This window comes from Lissotriton helveticus, chromosome 1_1, assembly GCF_964261635.1.
Source record: "Lissotriton helveticus chromosome 1_1, aLisHel1.1, whole genome shotgun sequence".
Taxonomy (NCBI): domain Eukaryota; kingdom Metazoa; phylum Chordata; class Amphibia; order Caudata; family Salamandridae; genus Lissotriton; species Lissotriton helveticus.
Window position 1 is genome coordinate 92,239,239 of NC_136057.1, and position 25,475 is coordinate 92,264,713.

At 48.1% G+C, this 25,475-nt stretch overlaps 1 protein-coding gene across 1 annotated transcript in view; it reads right to left on the reverse strand.

The window, feature by feature from the left end:
• LOC144755576 (uncharacterized) overlaps nucleotides 1-25,475 on the reverse strand; it is a 193,832-nt gene that overhangs the window by 103,810 nt on the left and 64,547 nt on the right. Inside the window, 3 exon segments of the mRNA XM_078644701.1 lie at nucleotides 2,891-3,786; nucleotides 23,985-24,129; nucleotides 24,131-25,296. Coding sequence (XP_078500827.1) covers nucleotides 2,891-3,786; nucleotides 23,985-24,129; nucleotides 24,131-25,264 — 2,175 coding nt within the window. The 5' untranslated portion in view covers nucleotides 25,265-25,296.

Consider the following 25,475-nt stretch of genomic DNA (forward strand, 5'->3'; position numbering starts at 1 on the left):
CACTGTTGTTATGGTTAAAAATTTAGCAAACTTCGGCGCTAGAATTCTCTAAATGCATTCTTCAGGAATGCCTGACTTTGGATAATTCTGGTTATTCCTTAACTAGGGTATTTTAAGCACTGTTTTAGTAGGCTGGAGCTTCAGAGCTTTTTAATAACCCCAACCAATTTGCCCGCTCAGCTAGAGATCAGATAAAGCTGCCATTTTAGGACCAGGCACAGCGTATGCTCAGCTTCCCTCTCTGGCAAATTACCTTGTTTTAACATCTGGCAACACGCTGGGATTTTACGTCTCTTGTATTGAAAGGTCCAACATAGGTTTTATTTGAGCAGGCTTTGATTGTGGTCCCTGCATTTTTCTCTTTGCTTTCCCACATCAAGGGGCTTGGTTTGAGAACCTTCCTCCTGCCCTTAGTTACGGCAAAGCACATTGCCCTTTCTGCTTTTCTGAGCACTTTAAAAATCAGTGAGAACGCGTTTGTTTATTTCCTCTTAGTTTTAATTCTTTTCAGGGAGGTTTTAGATTTCTGCAACACCTCGACGCACCTGAGACTTGCTTTGCTGTGATCAGTTTCATTAGAGGGTCACTTATAATTACGAAAAGATACTGCTAATAGGTTGGGTTTGCTCTTGGTCGTGGGATTTAAGTTATCAACATTTTATTCCATGTTTATATTTGTTGAGATCCTGAATGTGTTTATTTATGTGTTTTATTAAATGAAATTTGAGTCTAATATGCTTGTAACTTGTACTTTTATAGCCTATGTAAGCCGAATAAAGTTTTATGTCTTACTGATATGCCGTAAGTGTGCCAACACAGCTGTAACAATCTTGTGACCCGCTGACTTGCTTGCGACATTAATCCAGTATCACAGCTTCAGCTGAGGCCCCCAATTCCTAGTCATCATTCACTTAGCACCCAGGGCGTCTCATCATTGCACACACATACATGCCACCATCACCAGTGCAAATTGTAATTGTAACGATTGCACTACTCTAATAAACACAGTGATGGAGCGAACTACACGCTGGAATGCCTCGCATCTGAGGGGCTAGTGGTGGGGGGGCTGCAGGGAAACGTAAGTTCCTGCCCACCCTCTTCCAGGACAGAGTAATCACCAAGATGGAAAACAGACACTCTGAACGCCCTGATGAGTTTGAAGTATTTCCCGTCGCATCACCACATGAAACAGGCAGGTAGATTAGTTTATTAGCAAAGGTTCATTGCATAAAATAAGTCATTCTTGGCAAACAGCTCACTGCAACAGTGTCCTTTGTCTAGTTGTCAATCGCACCCCTCCCACTAGAACAGGACAACAACTGACCTCACAAAACACATCACAGCATGCAATGAAATACTCCTTACAGTGTCTTTATCGGACAATCTGCTTTGTTTTGTATTGTATGTGAAAGTTGGTTTTGGGGTATTTAATTCTCACCAGAATAGCGGCCAAACTCCAGCCGACTTCTACCATATGGTTTGCTTTGCCCATGTCTTGACCCATTCTGGTCCGAGGTGAAATCTGAGCTCACACTGACCTTAGGTTGGAAGGTTCCACACGATCCCTTACGTCTTCTCCTGGGTGTATTTGATGGTTTCGACGGCTTTAGAGCGGACAAACATTTTCTGGGAATGGCGGTCGCTGTGGCTAAACGAGATATTGCAGCTGCCTGGGCCCAGCCCAACCCCACTACCCTGCGAAAGTGGCGCAGGGAGTGGATTGGTGTGTGGCCCAGGAGGAACCCCTCTTTGAGACACATGGTTGTCCCGCGAGGTTCCATAGGGTTTGGGACAAATGGCTGAACCTACTGTTTTAAATTGCCAGCGTTGGCTCTCCTATATAACGGGGTGCTGCTTTCCAGCTTGGGTGGATTGTATAAATACTCCGACCCTAACAGTGGGGTTTTTTACTGTCTGTTTGAGATGGAATTGGCTTTACTGTGTAAGATGTATGCTGTCTTTTTGATTGTTTGTTTTTCAAAATGATAATAAAATTGATTATCAAAAAAAAAAGGAAATTCTCACCAGAATAAACCATCTCAAAACATTGTGAATTGTGTAACGGTCTTGGCAGTTGAAACTGCAGAATGATATGGTTGGTGCCACCTTTTTATGTTGTTAGAATCTGGACAGCCATGAATCCTATTTTGATCTCTCAGCCTGGATGGGTTGTACAGAATATTTACAAAGCCGGTCCGAAGATACTGATAGGGAGTAGATGTTCCTGCTTTAGTGATGAAAGGACTTTATATTTTTTGTCCTCAAGTGGTTTTTGATTCCTATTTCTTCTCCTAGTTTCTTTTTCCCATGTGCTCAGGTCTTTCAATAATTCTTTGTTGAATACTAGAAGTTATGTCTATCAGGATAGTTTATGATCCACCCTTGGTAACATGTCCTCAACACTGCACACATTTCATGAGAGTCTGACAGGTTTAATTCGTAGTGAATCAGCCTCTGTGAAGTTCGTTGCTTGGTGAAGTGATGTTAGGGACGTTGAAGAACCTACATTCTGTTTGGAGACGCTGCAAACGTTAGAGTTTGTCCTTTAACTCCAAGTTCTTCTGACATTCAGAGGAAAGAGAGGATCTCAGCCCGGAAGGATTGTTAGATGTCATAAGAGGTCTAACTTCAGCTGTAGATTCTTAGATGATGTAAAAGATCACATTTCTTTTTTTAAATGAAGGTTTTTGGCAGTGCTTTGAGAGGGCTTCCATCTTGTATGTGTTACTTGAGGTTGCTGAGTACCACCTTTTGTTTACAGCAGTTTCCATATCCCGATCGGCGTCATGGCCGTCACCTGTGTGCTCTTTGATGGCGTACAAGGCTTGCCTTAAGATCAAAGCTCTTGCTACACGCAGTGCAGTGATAAAGCCTCTGTCCTGTGTGTGACTTGATGGCGTACAAGGGTCGCCTTCTGAGAAAACCTCTTGGAACACACAGTGCAGTTATAAGGCCTCTCTCCTGTGTGTACGCTTTGATGGCGTACAAGGGCTGCCTTAAGATCAAAGCTCTTGCTACAAACAGTGCAGTGATAAAGCCTCTGTCCTGTGTGTACGCTTTGATGCTGTACAAGGGTCGCCTTCCGAGAAAACCTCTTGGAACACACAGTGCAGTGATAAGGCCGCTCTCCGGTGTGTGTTCTCTGATGGCGTACAAGGTTTGCCTGATGAGCAAAGCACTTGAAACACACAGTGCAGTTATAAGGCCTCTCTCCTGTGTGTGTTCTTTGATGCAGCACAAGGTTTGTCTGATGAGCAAAGCACTTGGAACACACAGTGCAATGATGAAGTCTCTCTATGGTGTGTGTTCTTTGATGCCGTACAAGGTTTGCCTTCTGAGAAAAGGGTTTGGAACACACAGTGCAGTGATAAGGCTTCTCTCCTGTGTGTATTCTTTGATGTTTTAGAAGATTTCCCATCTGAGTAAAACTTTTCTCACAGACATTGCAGTGAAAGAGCCGCTCTCCACTGTGAGTTTTTTCATGTGTTGCCTTATCAGCAAACCTCATATCATGCTCAGTGTAGGGATACTGATCTATGTGTGTGTGTTTGTGCAGTAAAAGATGCGTCTTTCCAGTAAATGTCTTCTTACACTCAGCACAGGCATAAGCTCTTAGGCCGGTGCCTATTCTTTTCTGCTTTGCAAGTAGTGTTTTATTGTTAAAATTCTCCGTCCTGTGTATTCCTTGGTGTTTTCTTTCATTCATTTTATAAGCAAAATTCTTCCGTCCTCCAGAAGCTTTACGTTTCTCTTTCTCATTCATACTTTCTGTCTGCGACTGCTGTGCTGCAGAATAAAATGAACACTGAGAATTATACATGGGAAATATTTCTTGAAAGAAATGCACGGTTATAATATGAGAAAGGTGGACATTAATATCTAGGAAGGAAGGAAAATGTTACTACCTGTAAAGAATCATTTGCTGCTTGTAGTTCTACCGTTCACATGTGGTGATCTCTCATGGGTTGGGTTTGACTACTAAAAAAATATTACTTTTTGATTTGAGTTTTGATCTGGAGAACGACTTGCGATCCCATACCAGAAAGGCATAATGCATCAGCGCGCAGACTCCAACTTAAATTATTGTGTTGTTTTCGCCATCGGAGTACGACTGCTTATATGTGTAAAATCAAAACAATAAACTGCTTAATCTGAGCAACCTATATACTTTCCAACCATACAGCAAGTGGGTGATGCATGTGAGCCTGCAACATGACAAGCTGACAGTATTGGCAAGTGAGGAACATTTTCCATTTGCAGCAGCTGTGGCACATCACAGGTTGTGCAATAACTTAAAAGAATCGGTAAGGTCCAGAACGCCGCAGCCAGGCTCCTTCTAGGGACACCACGCCACAAACATATGACCCAACACCTACGGAGCCTCCACTGGCTCCCCGTCGAGAAGAGGATCACCTTCATACTCCTCACCCTCGCCTGCAAATCCCTCAACAACATCAGACCCACATACCTCAACGACTGAGTATGATGTCCACGTACCCAAGAGGAACCTCTGCTCCACTGACCTCGCCCTGGCAGAGGTCCCCCGCATCCGCAGAAACAGAACCGATGGGAGAACCTTCTCCTACATCGCAGCCAAATCCTGGAACGAGCTCTCGGTCAACATCAGACGCTCCCCGACCCTCCACATGTTCAGAAAGGACCTCAAGACCTGGCTTTTCGACTGACCCGGAGCTGCTCCCTCCCACCCCCCCCTAGCGCCTTGAGACCCTCATGGGTGAGTAGCACACTCTATACACCGCTGATTGATTGATTGAAAGGAAAGAATGGCTAATTGAGTTACTAATATGCTTAGAACAATTAAGCACTTCTGGGCTTCTTCCTTGCATTGATGTCACCAGAGAAATATTTTATGAAAGGATGCACAGAACCACATGTTTCTGCTTTACAAATATGTACTAGAGGTATTTTGGGTAGAAAATCCATGGTTGCATCTTTATCACACGTGGACTCAGCCTGTTATTTCTATGTGGTGTCTCCGCTAGGCCTGGGCTGTAAATGCAGTTCCACTTGCGGCATTTGGGTAATTTTGCGTTCCGCGGAGAACACCGAATTGCCAAAACTTCCACGATCCGCAGAATTTTTTGCTTCTTCACGCTTTTAAAATGCGTGTTCATGGGATATTACCCCCCGAGCACGCAAACAGGAAAAAAGCATTGTGAATGGGCAGAACAAACAATTCCGCGTGTTCGCAGAATTCTGAGTGCTCTCAGAGATTTTTTACCGGTTCGCTGAGCTTTGCGTAACACGACTACGGAAATTCCGCCCACCCCGAGTCTCCACACGAGTAGAAAACCATATGCCAAATTGTGCCGGTGCAAATAAATGTCTTATTTTTCATACATTTTCAATTCTGATGATGTAGAGCACGAGTGCATGTTAAACACTGGGGGGCTTATTTACAAGCCCCTTGTGCCTCTAGTGCACCACTTTTAACATGGCAAAGGTGACGCACCGACGGCACAAGGGTGTTATAAATAAGCCCCTAGGTGCATATTTAACTTTGTCTTTGTAAACTTGCAGGAACTGTTTGAGGAAGTGACTGCTACTAGGGTAGACAACTATCTACATTAAGGCTTGCAGTCATGTAGTGGCTAAAAAAGGTAGACTTATTACTCTTAATAAGACAACATTTTATCTTAACTGGATGCCAGGGGTGCTCTGGTGGGATAACCATTCCCAACTCTCCCATGAACATTTTCACAAAAGTTTTTTCCAAAAGTATTCAAACGTTAGTGTAGGCTAGGCCAGCTTCTTTGTGTATGTATCGATATGGTATTTCCATACTGCAAACCTAGCCTAAAGCTAGGGCCAAAGATGAGCATAAATAATTTTTAAAGAAGGAAGTCCTCATCACCTGATAGATACAGGGATGTTGTTCCAGATCATTGATTCATAGATGGAAAAGGCCTGCTAACTTGTTTTTTTTCTTTGTTACAGTTCTAAGTCTGCAGTCCGATGGAGTTCTCCAACCTCGCATTTGTTGCACTTGAAAATAAGAGCGGAAGTGGAGAAGTGTGGCTCAGGGGTTAGAGGCGGCAGACCCGGAAGCTGAGATCGGTCCTGGACCAGGGTTCAATTCCCCGCCTCGGCGGGTCTTGGACTAAAAATTCCACGGACTCGATAATTCTCGCCCTGGTGCCTCCTCGACTCACAGGTTCACACTCTGCGACTCTGGGCAATAGCTTGCTTAATCTCCACAACGTCCCCTCGCGGCGGGATGCCTGACTTTCACCTTGTGGATACCCTGCTATCTCACAGGGGAATATCAGGACGGGTTCCCTAAGCAAGCGCCGGGACACCCACTGCGGGTAGCCGTGCGCTATATAAGCACAATCTACATTTACAATCTACATTAACTTAAGGACAACGAGAATGATGAACAAGTGATAAGGGGAAACATCACTTACAACGCAACTTTTACCACGCAGTGCCTTTACATTGCAACTTTTACAACGCAAACCATTACAACGCATTGCACTGGGGGGCGCTCTAGGATAGGGAATAGGTTAATTTACTATCCAATAACCTTCCCTAGTGTCCACGGGGACTGGAGTTGGAATAGTAAATTAAACTATTCACTATCCAGCGCCCAAAAGCACTATGCGTTGTAATGGTATGAGTTGTAAAAACCGCGTTGTAAAAGCATGAGATGTAAAAGCATGCGTTGTATTGTCGTACATCCGTGATAAGAAAGAGGTAAAAGCTACAAAAGAGGAAATTCTAAAGGAAAAAGCAAGACTACTGTCCTGGAAGAGTCTTAAACTTTGTAAGATGATACGAATAAGTAAGGAGAGCAGTCAAAATTCCATTGACACAAAGACGACAGGAACTACTGACAGAGGAATCAAGTTCAGAAGGTGACTCAGACCACTCTGCTAGCAACTACCTAGAAAAAAACTACTTGCCACTTTTTTCGCTGAGTACGGTTTACTGAGACAAGGACGGACAATGGAATATTATAAAAAAGGAAAAACAAAAGCAAGAGGCACAAACAGAGGAAGAGAAAGACAGGAAAGAGCAAATGGAAAAGTTAACTCACCCCATAGGAAGAGAAAGGTGATCGAGCAAGGCGAGATATGATTATTAACTCATCACAACATTGGCGGAGCTAGCCGGCGAGAGGAATGGCCGCCTAATCTCGCAGCTCCGCCGTGTGCAGCCCTAATTATCCTCAATAATCCTTTCCTGCAATGTTCTGGGATCAGCCCCTGCCCCCGCGACCTGCCTGGAGTGTGGAGGGCAGTCGGGCGCTCCAGCGGCGACGAGTGTGCGGCTCCATGGCGGATCGGAGAAGTGCCGAGCACCAGAGGCACCAGGCCGCAAAGCCGCGGGCTAAAGTGAAGCAGGCGCCCGGGTGGCGTGACGCGATGTGCGGCAGAGCCCGCCACGGGGCATCGGTCCCCCGACCCCTCCCCCATCCGGAGCACCGGGGACGAATTGGCAGTGCGACCAGGGCTGACGGCCCCCCCGCTGCCCCTCCTCAACAGAGTTCGGCGGTGCAGGTCCTGGGATACCTCCCCCCTCCTGCCGGACCGCTACGAGAGGACGAGGAAGGAATACGCCCCCCCCCCCCCCCCCTGTGGTACGGCTGCTAGGGCCCCGTCTTCGGCGGCCTTGAGACGAGGTGAGAGAACGGATATTGCGGTGGGCTGGACTGGGGGGCCCCTACAAGAGACAGATACGACCAGTCTTCGGCTGGATCACTGCATCCTTTCTGCGCTCGGTGACAGCGGTGCTGGGGGTACAGGTCACCAGAGTGGGAGCTCTTGTTATTGCGCCTGGAGGTGGGTGCATTTCCTGGTTGGCCCGAGGCGTGCTCCCTGATCGGCGAGACCCCCCTGTCACACCCAGCTGGCCCTTCAAAACCGGCGCCGGCTTGACCATTCCTCCGAAGGCTCCTGCATTAGTGCCCTTATCACGCAATCCAGGGGGTCCCGGCCGGGGGGTGACTGGAGGCGAGGAGCAACCTGCAGGCACTATATCCTTCTGCGCCATTACCCAGAGGGTTACCTAGACGTTCCTACGCGGTGGTGCGCCCTACAGGGGAGAGGAGTGGCAACATGGGCAAGAACGATACAACCCAAAGTAAGCTGCCCTTCTCGCAGAAGCGTTTGATGCAGCAGAGCCCCGTGGCTGAGGGTGGCCCGACGGAGCGCGTAGTGGAGGCTCCCAGTGTTGACGCGGACTTGAAATCTATGCTGCTCCCTATGGAACAGGGTATCCAATCCAGCATCTCGACCCTGGGGTCCAAGATTGACACGATGTCCTATAGGATGGATCGGATGGCGGAGCGGCTGGACAAGCACGCCGAGAGGCATGATATGGCAGAACGCAGAATGACGGAAGTGGAGGAGGCGCAAACCGATCTAGATACGGCACGGAAGAAGATGGAACGGATGATGCAGACATTGCAGGATAAAACCGAGGATTTGGAAGCACGTTCTCGGCGCTGTAACCTCCGTATCACGGGACTTCCGGAGACCACAGCGACGGGCCCTATGGAGCGCTTTGTGGAACAGCTTCTCGTGCAACTTCTTGGCGACGGAGTGTTCTCCCACATGTTTACGGTGTAGAGAGGGCATAGATCGCTGGCGCCCAAGCCACAACCTGGGGCGCCTCCCCGCCCTATTATAGCAAAACTTCTCAACTATAGGGACAGGGACACTGCACTCCGCCTGGCACGCACAAAACAAAACCTACAATATGAGGGGTCAGCTATCTCCCTGTATCCAGATTTTACAGCTAAGGTGCAGGAGGAGCGGAAACAATTCATTCCACACAAAAAACGCCTAAGGGAGATGGGTCTGGACTACGCACTGCTATATCCGGCTAAGCTGCGGGTCAACAAAGGAGGCCATTCTCACATCTTTACGGATCCTAAAGTGTTACAGCAGGCGATGAAGCGGTGGTCGAAGGAAGCTAAAGGAAGCTCAGGCAAGACTCAAGGGGGTGACGACAGCGACAGCCGCTTAGATGACCAAGACTGACCTCTGTCGGGCTGGTTTGCCCTGCTACCCGCCGGATATTTGAGGAGTGGACTCCGGATTCGCTATCGCTCTGGCCCACCTCAGGTGGGGCGAAGGACAACATGGTGCATCTTCTAAGGACTGCAGGGCAAACAGATAAGTGGTGGGGTGTGTGGGAAGAGGGGCGGCTATGTTCGCGACTTCTGCGCCCCCCCCCCCCCCCTCCTATCCAGGCGCCTGTTGGGGCAAGCTGCATGATTTGCTTTAGTAGATGTTGGGGGCCGACGGAACTGGGCCTGGGAACATTTGCTGCTTAAGGACCTGGACATGTATCTTGCGGGGGCACTGTGACACTGCTTATTTTTAAGAGATTGAATGTTGCATTGACCGAGGGCTTATGTGCACGGTGGGGGCGGGGAGAAAGGCTGACGAGCGATCTGAGACATAGGTAGAGACTATGATATTTGGCTGCCTGGGCCCCGCGCGTTTAGCACACTGTTTTGTTGGTTAACTTTAGTTGGGGTGGGATCACTGGGGAAGGGGGTGGGTGCAATACTGTCGGACCGGGTTGGGGTGGGTCTGCTGTGGGTGGGGGGATGGAGGGGGATGCTTGGGGGTTTGCTGTTTCCGGGTAGGGGGGGCAGGGTGGGAGGTGAGGGAGGAGGGGGGCTGTTTCCTGAATGTTCGCTGCACCCTTTGAACGCTGTGTATGATGTTGGTGTCATGAAGGTTCTGTGCTATTATGTGCCCTCAATTAACTCCGAAGGCTAGCGCCCAGGTGACTACCTCGAATAATCCTTCGGATACCCTCAGAGTGTTGACCTGGAATGTCCGGGGTCTTAATGACCACAGGAAACTAAGAAAGGTACTCCACTATTTACAAAGGCATCAGGTAGACTTGGCCCTCATTCAAGAAACGCACTTGCCACTCTCGAGCGGGATACTACAGCACAGGAGTTTGTTAGGCAACTCCACAGCGGCAGGTTACACTACACACTCTAGGGGCGTCTTGACGTGGGTGAACCCACGCTCCAAATTGGTCCTCCGTCCACTTAAGGCAGATCCCGAGGGTCGCTACCTAATCTCGAGGTGCGAAGGTAGGGGCCATGACCTAATAGTGGTAAATGTATACGGCCCGAACTACGACTCCCCTGATTTCTATGCCCGCTTGGCCCTTAGTTGTAGAACATACACCTCGGCACACATGATCTGGGGGGGCGATTTTAATCTAGTCCTTGACCCCGGGTTGGATAGATCTTCTGGTCCCACGCGGAGGCCGGCTGCAGCAGCGGTGACACTACAGGCAGAGCTGCTGGCTTTGGACCTAGTGGATGTCTGGAGGAGCAGGAATGCGGGCAGGGGTGGGTTCACACATTACTCTTCCTTTTATGACTTACATACCAGGATTGACTACTGGTTGGCCTCTCACTCCATCACCAGCCAAATTGTGCAATGCTCCGTGCTCACGCGAACACTGTCTGACCACTCCCCAGTTCTGCTGGTCCTGGCGACGCCGACCCGCAGGATACCCCCGTTCACCTGGCGCTTCCCACCATATGCCCTACTGGACGACACCTTTAGGGGGGAACTGGCGGAGGAAATAGACGTCTTCTTTGAAAAGAACCTAGGTTCGGTGGACGACTTCCACACGGTATGGGAGGCCTTCAAGATCTTTATCCGCGGGATAGCCATGGCCAAACATTCCAGCGTGCTGAAGGCCATTCGTCAGCGGCTACGCACCTTGGAATCCCAACTAGCGGACCTGGAGACGAAACTCCTGACTGACCCTGACCCCACTTTGGCAGATGGGTTGCGATCCTTAATCTCGGAATTCAATGAAGAGGCGGACAGGGAGGTCTGTTACATGGGGAAATACGCCTCGGCGAGGACTTACGGCGAGAGTGAGCGTCCTAGCTCACTGTTAGCCAGACTATTGCGGGACGACAAAAAGACCCCCCGAGTGGCAGAGCTTGAAACTCCGGGAGGACATATAGTTACGGCGGAAGTGGACGTTCTCTCTACTTTCCGCGACTACTATTCGGACTTGTACACTACCAAGACGCACGATCTAGAGGCTGACATTGACGATTTCCTGGAACATATACAACTCCCATTCTTGGCGCAGTCAGACAGAGAGTTTCTCATGTCACCGATTCAAGCGGAGGAGATCTCGGAGGCCTTAGCTTCTATGCGGGTTCACAGCGCTCCCGGGATCGATGGATTGACTGTAGGCTTCTATAAGGCTTTCAAGGATAAACTAATCCCACACCTATTGTCCCTGTTTGACGAGGTATGCGAAGACGGCAGCATGCCCAGCACTATGAGGGAGGCCCTCTTGGTCACCATACTGAAGCCGGGCAAGCCCCCTGGTGTCTGCAGTTCGTACAGACCAATTTCGCTCCTAAATGTGGACGCTAAACTTTACGCCAAGGTCCTGGCTACCCGACTGGCCCTTCTTGCGCCGAAGTTGGTTGCCCCAGAACAGTCCGGTTTTATACCGGGACGGAACCTGTCCTATAACATACGTACGGTACTGGGCACCATGCAGCATGTGCGTCAGGACGCGAAGGCTGTCGCAATCTTCCTAGACATGGAGAAGGCGTTCGATTCCGTTGAATGGCCTTTCATGCTGAGGGTCTTGCGACGCATGGGGCTGGGTGAGCAGTTCTTGCAAATGATAGGCGCCCTGTACTGGAGGCCGATGGCACGGGTGCGACTAGGAGATCAGGTCTCGGAGCCCTTTCCCATCAGCAGAGGCATGAGGCAGGGTTGTCCCCTGTCCCCGCTGCTGTACGCCCTGGTCGCCGAGCCACTCGCGTGCGCACTACGGGAATATCACTGGCATAGGGGGGTTAGCTTCCCGTCCTACAAAATAATCATCTCGACGTATGCGGACGATACGCTACTGTACGTGCGGAATCCAGAGCTCAACCTGTCCCCTGTTCTACGGGAGGTAGTGCGCTTCGGCGCCCTCTCGGGTCTTAAGGTCAACTGGGAGAACTCGGTGGCGTTCCCACTGACCCCGGTGACGGATCGCTTTGAAATGGAATACCCGCTACACTGGTCAACGGACCCGGTGCGGTATCTTGGTATTAAGATACACACTGACCCGGAGGTGCTGTTCTCTGAGAACTATGGGGTGGCTTTTAGCAAATGCGAGGAGGACGTGGCACGTTGGTGCAAGCTCCCGCTTTCCCTGATGGGCCGAGTGGCCATCATGAAAATGGTGATTCTCCCGAGATTCTTATTCCTATCCACCGCCTTACCCATAATTTTGTCAAGAGCCTTCTTTCGGAACCTCACTAAACTTATGACCCGCTTGGCTTGGGGGGGTAGACAGCCGCGCGTCCGGTGGAGTACTCTTACGCTCCCGTGTGCACTGGGAGGACTGGGTGCGCCTGACCTGGAGAGATATTATAGAGTGGCTCAGGCCACGCACCTGCACACATGGATACCTGGGGACAAGAACATCCCGCAAGTACGGTTGGAACGGCTTTTCGCGGAACCTCTCCCACTCCCGGCCACGGTCTGTACTCCAGTTGATCATAGGGTGGGCGTCTTGGACTCGATAACGGCAACAAAGCATGCATGGAATGCCTTGATACAGGCTAGGGAGGAGGTGCTGCTGTACTCCCCTGCGATGGCGGTGGAGTGGCTACAGTGGCTGGCCCCCATCGGGGACGGGAACGTACTCCGAGCGCTGCATGAGCTAGGACTCAATACTGCGGGAGACCTATTTGAGGACGGCAAGGCCAAAACGTGGGATCAGGTTGCACAGGGAGTTGAGAACCCGACGCTATTACAGAGGTTCCAGTTCCACAGACTCAGGAGTGCCATGCGAGACGTTCTAGGGCAGGAGCTAACAGAGCCGCCAGCTATTCCGGAGCTCTCGTACGTCATAGCGACAGCCTCCCCACGACATTTGACGACGCATCTTTACAAAAGCATTGCCTCCCACAGAGCACGGGAGCCTTCCAGGGCCCGATTGGCCTGGCAAACTGACCTCGAGACGGAAATAGATGACTCGATGTGGGCATATTGTTGTGCCAATGCTAGGAAGGTGTCTCTGAACGGACGACACAGGTTGGTACACTTTAAATACCTACAGAGGGTGTATTATACTCCTGAACGATTGCATCGTTATGGCCTCAGACAGTCCCCAGAATGTGAGCGCTGCCATGCTCCAGTGGCGGACTTCCTGCACATGGCATGGGGCTGCCGCAAGATATTTGAGTTTTGGGAGGCGGTTATCTCGGAATTGAGCGAGGTGTTAGACCATGACTTACCTATGGACCCTGCTCTGGCACTTCTGGGATACTCGAGGGCGCTGCCGGTGGCGTGTAGGAGGTTGGCGGACATGGGACTGTTGTTGGCGAGACGTACGGTTGCACAGTGCTGGATGAGAGGACCGACCCATACCAAAAAACGTTGGGCCAGGGACATGGTATATTGCTGCACGCAAGCTGAACACTACAGCGAGCTCCTGCCTCCCACCAGCAGACCGAAAAACTTCTGGAGCTTGTATACTATCTTTAGGAACACCAGGGAGGATGCGGAGGACACACAAAGGGCGGGAGGGGAGGATACACAATAACAGACATGCACACAGGGCACCCTAGAGGCCTCACTCGGGGTAGGGAGCACTTTAAGTGGAATGGTGAGGCGATGGCTGGGTGGAGTGTTGAAGCCTGGCTGTCCTAGGGCGAGGGACGGTCGACACTACACAAGGGGGGCTCCACGGGGTGGGGGTGACACTTACCCGGCCTATCCAGCAGGAGGTACACGGAGGGCAAAGGAGGTGAACACCAACACGAGACTACACGTGGCACTGCATATACCAGGTGGGTTGGCGAACGGGCAAAGCAGCAAGAGGGAGGGGGTATGGGGAGTTCTAAGGGGTTTTTCTTCCTTGTTTACTTCTGAAGGGAGAGGGGAGTTCACTGTTGAAGGGGGGGGAGGTTTGACATACAAAACGCACCTAAATTTCTGGCTTTACAGCTTTCGGCCTACATAACCTGACCGCTGTCAATGTACAGACACTATCATGTGCACATTAATGACGTCGGAGGAAGTTTGCGCTTGAGCAGTTCACTAACTGGTGCTGATGTGCCGCCGTACCCTCGGGTTGACGGCATCAAGCTGTGTATTTAGCACGAACTGTTTACTGTCTACTCGCTTTTTTTTTTTGCCTTTATCGCATCGCCGGCCCAAAAGGTTGTAGGCGGAATGCTGTGTACGACCTGAATCATAATAATAAAGGTGTTTGAAAAATGTAAAAAAAAACCAAAAAAACTCATCACAACATTAACTAACAATGGATGAACTAAATATCCAGAACCGTGGCTTATATTTCTGCCCCAGGAGGGACTTAGATTACAATTCATGTAGAATTGACATATTTCCATTTCTAAGATATCAACATAAAGTCAGACCCAAGCCAATGAACATGAGAATAGGGGGGCCCAATACAGAAAACATGACTTGTGTACAAGAGACGCGGATACTTCATGACATTGGCTGGTCTGGATAATGGAAATATATGTGCTACGAAAGAGCGGGAAGCATTGCTGGGAAAGGAGGCACAGATAGATCAGGGAAGCCTAACTCGCTTCAAAAAGCAAGCTACATATAACTCCTCCTTGCCTCATGATAATTTGGATGTCTTTAGTGACTTGGTCGTCAAAGACTTGTTCAAATAAATTGTTTACCAGTCAAGGCAAGAAGGGAAGAATCAGATCCAACTTGAGTAATGGACATAGGGAGGCCATTTACCCATTACGTAATGACAACAGAATTATCAAAGCCATCCGATAAGGGGCAGGAATGTGGTTTTAGTGATTGTTTGCATTTATGAACAAAAGGCTTTTCAATAATTATTAAATACGGATTGTTGTGAAATGGGAATGGCAACATTTTCATTTGTGTAAAACACTACCCTCTACTGTACCATGCTTTTACCTTCTAACAAATGTATGCAAGAACAAGGGTGGCGTATAGTGCCCGCCAACAATAGCTCACTGGAAAGCACAGCCATAAACTAAAACCATTTATTGCTGATTCTTGTGGAGAGCCTCCCATCATATTGTATAGATAGAGAGAATTTTCTACAAAAGATATACACAGGAGACAATCATATTTGACAATTACCTAGGATGTGATCTTGCTAATTATGTATACAACACACGCAAGGTCTTGGAGCATACGAACACGCTTTTTGCAATAGACCAATATCTCCATATGAAATGAAATGAAATGAAATGAAAAAGAAATTTATAAAGCGCTCTGTGGCCATGCGGCTTCCTGGCGCTGAGGAACACATCGGAATCTGCCTAACTGGTGCGAGAGAGATTAGCCCGGGAAAGCCTGAAGAAAGAAAAAAGTTTTGAGGGCTTTCCGAAAATGAGAAAAAATGGGAATGGAGCGGATAGAGAGGGGAAGAGAGTTCCAGATTTGTGGAGCACGCACAGAGAAGCGGGTGCCCCCTGTGCGGGACTTACGGAAGCGGGGAACGTGAAGAAGAGAGAGGGAGGAAGATCGGAGGGAGCGAGGAGGGGCATGGGAGGAGATCAGAGAATTGATGAAGAGAGGAGCGGACCGGGCCTGCGCCCGAAAGGCCAGGCAGGCAAGTTTGAACTGGGACCTGAACTGAACGGGGAGCCAGTGAAGGGTTTTTAGGGCGGGAGTGATGTGAGAGAACTTAGGTAAACGAAGGACAAGACGGGCCGCCTGGTTCTGGATGGCCTGGAGACGACGGGTCTCGTAGGCAGGAATGCCTACATACAGGCCATTACCATAATCCAGGCGGGATGTGATGAGGGCAGTGATGATAACTTTAAGGGCATCAACAGAAAAAAACCGGGAGATCTTACGGATGAGGCGGAGGGAGAGAAAACAAGAGGATACGACAGAACTAATGTGCGCATGCATCGAGAGGTCATTGCTGACCTTGATGCCCAGAGTCCGGACAGAGGGAACCGGGGAAGGTGGAGGACCAAAAGAAAGGGGCCAGTGGGCCGAGGACCAGGGGTTAGAGGGGCCACCAGTGAGGACAAGCTCTGTCTTGTCAGGGTTGAGCTTCAAATGATTGAAGCTCATCCACTGAGAAATAAAGACAAGAGTTGACCTGAGCTTGGGAAGAGAGTGAGTGGGAGAGGATAGATCAAAGACGAGCTGGAGGTCATCAGCGTAATTATACACTGAGACCCCCAGCTCAAGAAGAGAGGAAATGAGGGGGCGGATATAGAGGTTAAAGAGGAGGGGGGAAAGAGAGGAACCTTGGGGTACCCCACACGTGACCGGGAGGGGAGGGGCCGAGAAAGAGGCGAGGTGGACTGCCTGCGAGCGTCCCTGCAGAAAGGACGCGATCCAAGAGAGGGCAACGCCCTGAATGCCCGCTGCGCTGACACGGTCAAGAAGAATAGTATGATCGACCGTGTCAAACGCAGCGGACAGATCCAAAAGGACTAAGGCCTGAGGAAGGTTACCATCGGCCTTGCCCTTCAGTTCGTCAAGGACTGCAAGGACCACGCCCTCAGTGGAGTGGCCCGGTCGAAAGCCGGCCTGATGGGAGGCCAAGATGTTATTCCCCTCGATGTAGGAAGAGAGGCAAGATGTTACATGGCTCTCGAGAATCTTCCCTAGATAGGGGAGGAGGGAGATCGGCCTAAAGTTCGATGGAAGGGAGGGATCCAGGCCAGCTTTCTTCAGGATGGGAAGCACGATGGCAGACTTGAAAAAAGAGGGGACAGAACCCAGAGCCAGACAGAAGTTGAGGAAGGTTAGGGGGGGGGGTGGGACAACTAGTGAATAAGGTTCTGAGGATGCGAGCAGGTGCGCAATCCACCGGAGAGCCAGACTTGACCTTAGCAAGGAGGCCAAGAAAAAGCTCAGGTGAGATGGGTGTGAAGTGATCAAAAACGGGGGAAGAAAGGGGGGGATGGTCCGGTATATCAGGGGGAGGAACAATCGGGATGTTGGCCTTAATGATGGTTATTTTATTGATGAAATAGGTGTTCAAGGAGTGACAGAGGGATTGCGAAGGAGCAGGGGAAAGACCAGCACGGTCAGAAGTGGCCAGGCTACGGACCAGAGAAAAGATCTCGCGAGTTTTGTTAGCCGAAAAGGCAACGCGGTCCGAGAAGTATTTGGATTTGGCTGTTAAAATAGCGGAATTGTAAATATTGAGCAGGGCCCTATATTTCAGGCGGAGAGTGGGGCAATAAGTGCGGCGCCAACGACGTTCCGACCGTCTGAGCTCAAGCTTCAGAGATCTGAGGTCATCGGAAAACCACCTATGGGCGTCGTGAGGACGGGCCGATCGAATCTTTTTAAGAGGGGCGGCCAGATCACAAGCCGCGGAAAGCCAAGTGTGGATGGCATCCGCCTGATTCTCCACAGAGAGGTCAGTCAAAGCGGGGGCAGATAGAGAGAGAGAGGAGGAAAGATCATTAAGATCAACCTTATTCCAGCACCGAGCCCAGATGTTCTTGGGCAAAGTAGATTTCTCGGGCTGACCTAAGGGGATTGAAAAGGAGATCAGAAAATGATCAGACCACCCACAGGGGGAGATAGAAGACACCAGGGGATTGCAACGGAGAGACCAGATCTGGTCAAGAGTATGACCATGGATGTGGGCATATGACTATACATGGATGCTTAAGACCATGACTTTTGCCAAAATAACAATATTTTCATATTTAAAGATAGATATTACAGACAAATCTCAGGGACAGCAATGGGCACCTGTTCTCCCAGCTCTGCAAATGTATTTGTGGTCTGGTGGAAGGAACAGGTGTGTCGTGTAGTTCCCACTAATCCGTAGGACCTGCACGTTTGTTGGACAACATAAACTTTGGATTAGGGCCTAGACTAGCTCCGGGCACCTCCGCAGGATGAGTTGGCCTAGAGACCAGCTAGCTCACAGTGCCACCATAAGACTCCCTAACCTTACCAGGAAGCCAATGGTTTCTGGCAACCTCTGAACGTGACAACCATGACCCCTCAGGGATCGTGGAAACAGAACAGAACCTTTCGCTCAGTCACTCAAGCTTACTTGCTCTCAGAGAAATATACAGAGAATACACAGTGGGACGTTTTCAATATATTTATTGAACCAACGTTATTCTTGTATAGAATACATAAGCTGCAATAATCAGTAGACCGAAGCAGCTGAAAGTGATTACAAGCACGTAAATAGTAGATATAGTTCTACCATGGTGCTAAAACAGTGTATATATGCAGGCATATAAGCAAGGCAGCAATATAATATAATCCACATTTGTAAAGCGCACAATCACCCGTAAGGTTCCCTAGGCGCTGGGGGCCGTCGGGAAGATTAAGCAAGCTATTGCCCAGAATCACATTGTGCTGGGCTAATCTACCGCTGGTGCCGGGAATCGAACCGTGATCCCTAGATTCCGGAGGCAGTCGCCCTAGCTACGGCGTACTCCTACTATGCACTCCCTACTCTGCGTGTACCTAGAGTGTGTGTGGGTGTGAAGCCAAGAATCCCCAGTAAGGGACATGACAGGAGAGAATGCAGGCCACAAATTGGTTATAAACTGAACTCCCCCTCACGGAGATGCCAGCCCGCTGCATAGTGAAGTCTCAGCCCGCACGGACCCTGGGTGTCAGCTGTAGCGCCTCCTCTATTAATCTATTGGGATGCTCATTATTTATAATAGAAAGCATCTTGTGATGTATGTACAGGTTAGACAATGTTATAGATATGTAGATAGCCCTGTCACCCTGTGGATGAAGATAGAGATGACTTTTGTCCATAGTGCGTCAAGAGGCCTTGTACTTTAGTGTTAAATGCATCGTGACAATGTTGTGCGAAGCTAGATGTGTAAACAAAGTAGTTTCAGAGATACGGATCCAACATTGTCGTGCATGCAAATATGTGCAAAAGGTCACAGCAGAAATGATCCTGTAAAACATTGGACAATATATGAAATTAGCCACTCCGATATATGGGCCTAACCCGGGCACATAACAGGTGGTCTGGACATCACAAAATGAAAACATGACAAACCATGCACTGATTTGGATCGGGGATATAGATGACTTTTCCCTGCTGTGGGACGGAAGTAGGGAAATGTCTAAAAGATTAATCCAGAGACAGACAAAAACTGATCTCAACCGAAAATTCACTCATTAGATCAGAAATAAATCTATAAATGACCTGACTAAGTCATCCTTATGTGGGACTAAGTTCAGAATATGAACTGATAATCAACCTTTTTTGAATGGTAATAATGTGAAGACTAGCAGGCTACTGCCAGGTTGGTGAGGTTAAGTTTGAAACTTTTAAAACATCATTTTGAGGTTGAACACACTGCAGGAGAGAGGAACAAAAATACTGATTGCTTGCCTCGACTGCCCTGAGGGCAGGAAGATGTGGAACATGAGAACAAAGAGAATGACTGCGAAGATGTGGAATGTACTGCAGCAAGTATTTATTGGCTGGGTAGAGAGAGAGTGTGAGTGTGAGAGTGTGTGTGTGTGTGTGTGTGTGTGCGTGTCTGTGTGTCAAAGTAGAGAAAGACATTGGATGAAGATTCTATTTTATTGAAAGCGATTCATTTCATGAGGAAAGAATAGCCAAAAGAAAAACGATTTGTTGTGTGAACTGAAGACCGATAGCCAAGTTCATTCTGTCAGAGGTGAGCCGTGAAGGACATTTAGGTGTGATATCTAGCAGCAAACAACTGACAATGCAATACTGGTGGCCTGACATGGAGAGGGATGTGGAAAAACTCATTAGAGAGCGTTACCAGTTGTTTGCAAAATGATAAAAGGATGATATACAGAGTTCTGCTTATGACAGAAGTAGGTTTTCCTGACAGAGTGCGGGGCAATGAATGTAATGATGTTTTAGGTCTGTTTCAGATGCTTCCTGTGCATCAGAAATTTGCCATTGTGCTTGTGGGGTACATGTCAAATTGGTTTAAAGTACGATTTGTACATGGAAGTGAGGGTTTTCTGTGTGAATTGGTATCGGATAATGGTGAACAATTTATCTTGAGGGAAATAAAGCAGTATTTGGATGGAACCGGTTTCAAGATAAATGTGCTAGTCGTTATCACCCACAGAGTAATGGCCAAGCAGAGAGGATGAACAGATTGGTCAATCAGGATTTTTCATGGCCGGTATCAAAGTGGAAGATGCTGCAAGGTCTATGCTTTCAGCGTATTGCAACACACTGCATTGCACCATTTTGTGCAGAGAGGCAGAAATTTGCATGATTTGGTCCTTGTAATGTGCACTGACATGTCTAAAGAGGGCCTCAGACACAATAGTTATATAAAGAAGGAAGAAAGATGAATTGGGCTTCAAAAAATACATATGATATTGTAAAGCTATTGTTCGCACAGACATGATCACAGAGCCAATAATCTTATGTAATCATAGTACACTGGAATTACTGGGGGAATCAGATGCCAAATCTCCACAGTAATTCCACATATCTCAGAGCAATCACCATTTACTTCACCCACCCTCCAGCAGAGTTTCTGTAATTGCTTATATTGCTGACATAGAGGGAGAAATAATTGAGGGAAATGTAACAGGAGACATTATGGAGACAAACTGAGGCCTTATAAAACAGACCAGGTCGACATAGGCACAGGAAAACCCTGGATACTCCGTAAACACACGAACTGTAACACAGAAGGTGTTATATATTTGATCACTTGTCCGTGTTCCTTACAGTACATAGGACACACTACTAGAAAAATGAAAGTACGAATAAGTGAACATAAGAGTACCATTCGCTGCCATAAGCAATCGACCTGCCTCACCAATCACTTTTTGGAAAAGAAACATAGAGTAGAAGACCTAAAGTGGGTGATTTTAGAACATCCATATATTCCACCCCACATTAATGACAAATCGAAGTTTCTGTTTGTGAAAGAGCAGAAATGGGTGTTCAGGCTCCGAAGTGACAGCAGAGGGTTGAATGATTCCATTCCGTGGATCTCTATCTAAGCTAAATATGTGCCTGCATCCATTGAATAGGAATCTAAACAGGATACACTCCATTATCAACTAGGACTCTCTAGTTGTTATGTATTTGGCATAGGAACATCTGTAGTGTGTTTGGGTTATTCTGTCCATCATACATAGGCCAACTTGAGGCGGTGAGACATTTAGTAACATATTCTCTCTAGATTGCCTGCCTATTCAGCTTTCCATGGCCTTGTTGTACAAACACTATTTGGCTTTAGGCATTAATCAAGTTGGTAAGCTTCCGCCTTATGTGTATTCCAATCCTTATACCTCACGTACAACTTGAGGCGGTGAGACATTTAGTGATATATTCTCTCTAGATTGCCTGCCTACTTAGCTTTCCATGGCCTGGTTGTACAAACACTATTTGGCTCTAGGCATTAATCAAGTTGGTAAGCTTCCGCCTTATGTGTATCCCAATTTTTATACCTCACGTACACCTTGGTTATTTGGCTACGTTTTTGTCCATTTATTATCTCTTTATTAGACATGATGGTTGCGCTTATCCACATCACCAGATTAATTTACAATGATCGAGCACACAGCGCGTCTCTATTTACCGTCTCCGCTGTTGTTTATGTTTCAACTTGACAGAATGCGCTCCAACACCCATAGCGCATGCTCGCATGACTAGTTCTTCTTCAAACTGCGCATGCGCGCGTGTGTAGTGATCTTCCCAACGCCGGGATCACAGCGCATGTTTTCCAAAACACCACTACATTGTCCTTAACGCGCAAGCGCGCTTTGAATGAAGACGTGTTTCCCCTGCAACGATGAGCGCTAATGAGCGACTCAATTACCAATTAACGCCAGGATTTAAGGGAGGCTTCCTGTTCCGGTCGGTACCTCCACTTCCTCTCGGACGCCTGAGAGAGGTACCGACGGACAGGTAAGGCGAGCCTCCATGTTAAATGTGTGCAGTATCAGAACACATTGGATGTTTACTTCGTAGTTCTCTGCTGACATTTCGCAGCACTTTACTGACCTGTGTTAGTCTCTATGTGCCTCAGTTTTCCTGGCAAAAGTCTTTTGACTAGAGCTCATCATTATTTATGTCCAGCTCTCCTCTTAAAGTTGTGTTATGGTCTCTGCAAAACAAGTTCACAGTTAATGGGTGTTGGATAACAGTTGTTGTTACTAGTGGTAGAAAGCTTATAATTCTTATGGACACTTTGCTTTCTTATGTACTTTAGAGCGGGGCCTCATATTCCCGAGCGGTTGCCGGGTGAGGTGAGGTCCACTTCCTTGCAAAGCTTGGTGAGTATTTACAGACATGAGAAATAGGTTCTGTGAATGAGTAAGTAGACTTTAATGTTGAACGGGACACCTCTTGATCTCGTTTAGGGTGTGGTGCACACTTTTTTCCTATGAGCTTGTGGTATATATTTGTAATGTACATAATCTTGTTTATTTTTCAGGATTGTGAAAGAAAATTACTCTCTACATATGGACATTGGGGCTCCAAGTTCATGGTAGCTGATTGCATTCTATTTATGTTTTCACTTCACTTTGTTGTTAATCACCTTCAGTGGCAGTAGCTCTACCTCTTGGTCCTGACGAAAGCCTGACGACACGTCCTCTAGGCTGAAACATGTTGACCACCTGCACAGCGCCACAGTGTAGTCATTAGTTCCAACTACCTGGCGTGTTTTTAACATTAACACTCAGACTCTCTTTAATAAACTTGTTCCTGTCTGAGTCGCTAATTTTAACATTTTTTCACCACAGCACTGCACGTACACTTTCATCACCATTCTAAGAGTGACAGTTTGGCATGAGTGTAAGATCTTCATCCACTCCCGCACCATCAGGTGATGGTTTGGGCGGTAGAGTCGGATGTTTCTACAAATATCCCATATGATGAAACTCCGCCAAGTTAGGGTGGTTTGATGGGAATATCTCGGCCTACTGCTACTCTACTATCCACTTGTCTCATAGTTTTCTTGTGTCACCACCCTTTCTAGACCTCTCATCCTCCTTGGTATATAAGTGATTGATGTTGGAGATGGGATGATAGGTCTTTAAATATATCTCCTTTTGACCCTTCTCAATTTTTTGTTTCTTGCCTTATAATGGGGCCCATATTAGATAAAATAAACATAAGAAAATATATCACCTAATCCTGTATACTGTAATACAACTAACCCAGCTTGATATTCAGACCACCTTGTACTGTGCACCTAACCCTACAGACCACACTTAATCTTGAACCTCCCTTGACCTTGTACGTTGTTCTACATGATGTAGTATAATATAAAACAGCCGGCCCTCTCTGACCTGCAGGCCCCCCTGTTCTATGTACATGTACCTACACACTTCAGAAAAACAACCACCTCTTATCGAAGGCTCTGGGGTGCCGCGGGTCTTACCCTACCCATTCCACCACTACAGACCTGACTTACAGATCACTTGTCCTCTTCACACTGCCTTCCTCCCCTTCTAAGTGGCAGACCCTGACTGACCCAAAAATCCTCTTATATTCTGAACACTCGTACATCACAAAGACCCAGTCCCATCTCTGAAGTGCTTTAGTTTGCACTAGCAACAAAAAAGGGCAATGTTACTCTCGGTGAATAACACCTCACTTTCATCTCACACTTAGGGGATTGGTGAGTATCGCGGTGCTTGCTTTGAAATCACAGATTCTGCCACATAATTCCTCAGAGTTCCTGAGCCCGGAATGGGGCGTCTCATGCACAGACCAGAATTCAGGTCATTTTTCATGTGCAGAGTCCCAATTCTTAGCCTATCACATAACGGGAAGGAGAAACTCCTTTGCGAAAATAAAGGAGCTACTAGGTACATAACCGCTTCTGGTGTACTCAAGGCCCCCTCAAAGATACCCGTCCACACAACTCAGATTTGGCCCCCCGCAGGTCTTACTGAAAATCTGGAAAGATCCACTTTGGAGATATTTTATGCTAAATTCCCTCAGAACTGTACAAGTTACTCAACATTCTGGATGTTAATTCAGTACGAAACAAATACCTGGGATGGCTTTGAGCAGCAATCTATCTGCGTCTGTATTTCCTCTATCCAGTGGGTCTCTAGCGATAGCTCCATCAGTATCAGGAGCATTCTGTGGCAGGAATGATGAGGCTCCAAATGGGCCCTGCGCATCAGCACATGTGGGTTTGTAGGTCAGAGTTCTCATCTCGGTTCTCAGGGTGCAGTGGTTCTTGCTTGTAGTTCTGATCGTAGTCCTCAGGACTCGGTGGCTCTAGCTTATAGACGCGATCTGGACTGAGTGTCTCAAGGTGCATAGGTTCGTTCTTGCAGTTCTGATACAATTCATGTGCATCAGAAAGAACCTGCAGGCATGTGTTGAGCTGCAGACTCTGGTCTTCTTGAAATGCTGGTTGTCTGCAGACGTTTTGCCGTTGCCCCTCACCCTCAAACCACAACAACTCTTGCTTTAGGAGTTCACTTGCTCCCTCCCCCTCTGGGAGCACTGGTTGTCTGCAGTGGTTTCGCTGTGGCTCATGTCCCTCGTGAAACAGTGGCTGCAGGCAGACGTTCTGTTGTGGGCCCCAATTATCTGCATACAATGGTTCCTTCTTCACGTGCTCCTCTTGTTCCTGTTCAACTGGGAAAACTAGTTGTATGCACTGGTCCAGCTGTGGTTCCTGCCCATCATCAAACACAGGTGGAAGACGAAGGCTTGGCTCACCTGGGATGACTTGAACATCTGGAGGAGGGCATCTGGAGACAGTACAGTCCTGCCGTGGTCCAGGGCCAGCCGGAGACAGAGGTTGGGGGCGCTGGCTCTGCTGTGGTTCATGCCAACGAGGAGACAGAGGTTGAAGACACTGATTCGGCTGTGGATCACGACCAGGTGGAGATGTAGATTGAAGGCATGGGTTCAACTTCTTGGAACTGACTGAAAGATTTATCAGAGGGGACCTGCTGAGAGGACAATCTCTGACCTCCACCGGACTGACCCTCTCCAAAGACACGCCCCCATTTACAAGGTGATCCAGACCCTTTGCTATCCAGATTTGCTCCATAAGTCCAGCTACTCTAGACGGCACGTCCTCTAGTGTATTCTGCAAGTTGTCCAGTTTGGCTTCCAACTGCTCCAACATAGATAAAAGGATCATGTTAGGCAGGTTCCCCGATAGCGGTTCCATCTCACAGTCCCTCTGAGCATCATTTTGGGATCTTGAAGAAGGCCCATTATGGATAGGAGAAGATGGGAGTGTGGATCTTACAGGTTCAGGTGAACACTGCACTTCTCCTTTTTGTCTTGGAACCTGCCTTTTCTCCATTCTGGAATTCTGATGTTCACGTCCTCAAGTGTCTGTGAAGGGAAGAAAATAGAAAAGGCAACACATTATCACAGGTCAATTAGGTCAAAATACTCCTTCCTGTCTCACCACACGTTGTTTAAGCTTGAAATGAAATTTATTCAGCCCAGAAAATGGCTCGAAAGAACTAAATTGTCTCAAGAGCTGGAGAGGATCTACCCTGCTCAAGGTC